Raw genomic sequence first — 506 nt, forward strand, 5'->3', positions numbered from 1 at the left:
GCCCCACCCACCTTTCTAGTCCCTCCACCACCCCCTCAGCCCGCTCCAGCACCCCCAGCTCCAGTGTCTCCTCACACGATGGGGACGCGTCTTTTTCCCCCTGGAGGTGTCACCAAGTGGAAATCAGAGGTGGCTCTGAATGGTAGGCTGCCAGAGGCCTCCAGAACCAGCCCCCCGAGGAGCCCTGCAGAGCCCAAGGGGAGCCCTCTGGGATCTAACCCAGAGCCCCACCTCACTTTTCCCCGTTCATTCAAGGTGCCTCCCCCAACCCCAGTCAGGACTTCATCCATCCCAGTTCAGGAAGCACAAGGGGCTCCCCCGGTAGAAGAGGGGAGCACCAAGAAGGCCCCCAGCCGCCTCCCACTGCCTCCCACCTTCCACATCCGCCCTGCCTCCCAGGTCTATCCGGACAGGGCCCCTGAGCCAGACCCGCCCCAGGAACCCAGGGCTGTGGCACCAGCCAGCCCAAGGCTCGGCCAGTCTGAGCCCCAGTATGAGCGCCGGAG

General features: G+C 65.2%; 1 protein-coding gene across 1 annotated transcript in view; it reads left to right on the forward strand.

Moving 5' to 3' along the window:
• The window catches only part of CUNH6orf132 (chromosome unknown C6orf132 homolog), a gene marked incomplete in the record, with an annotated part of 43,777 nt that overhangs the window by 38,704 nt on the left and 4,567 nt on the right, over nt 1-506 (forward strand). The window contains 1 exon segment of the mRNA XM_027771882.1: nt 1-506. This exon segment is cut by the window's right edge and continues 2,078 nt beyond it. Within this exon segment, the coding sequence (XP_027627683.1) occupies nt 1-506 (506 nt within the window).

Source organism: Tupaia chinensis, unplaced genomic scaffold (assembly GCF_000334495.1).
Source record: "Tupaia chinensis unplaced genomic scaffold, TupChi_1.0 Scaffold000238_1, whole genome shotgun sequence".
In the NCBI taxonomy this organism is placed as follows: domain Eukaryota; kingdom Metazoa; phylum Chordata; class Mammalia; order Scandentia; family Tupaiidae; genus Tupaia; species Tupaia belangeri.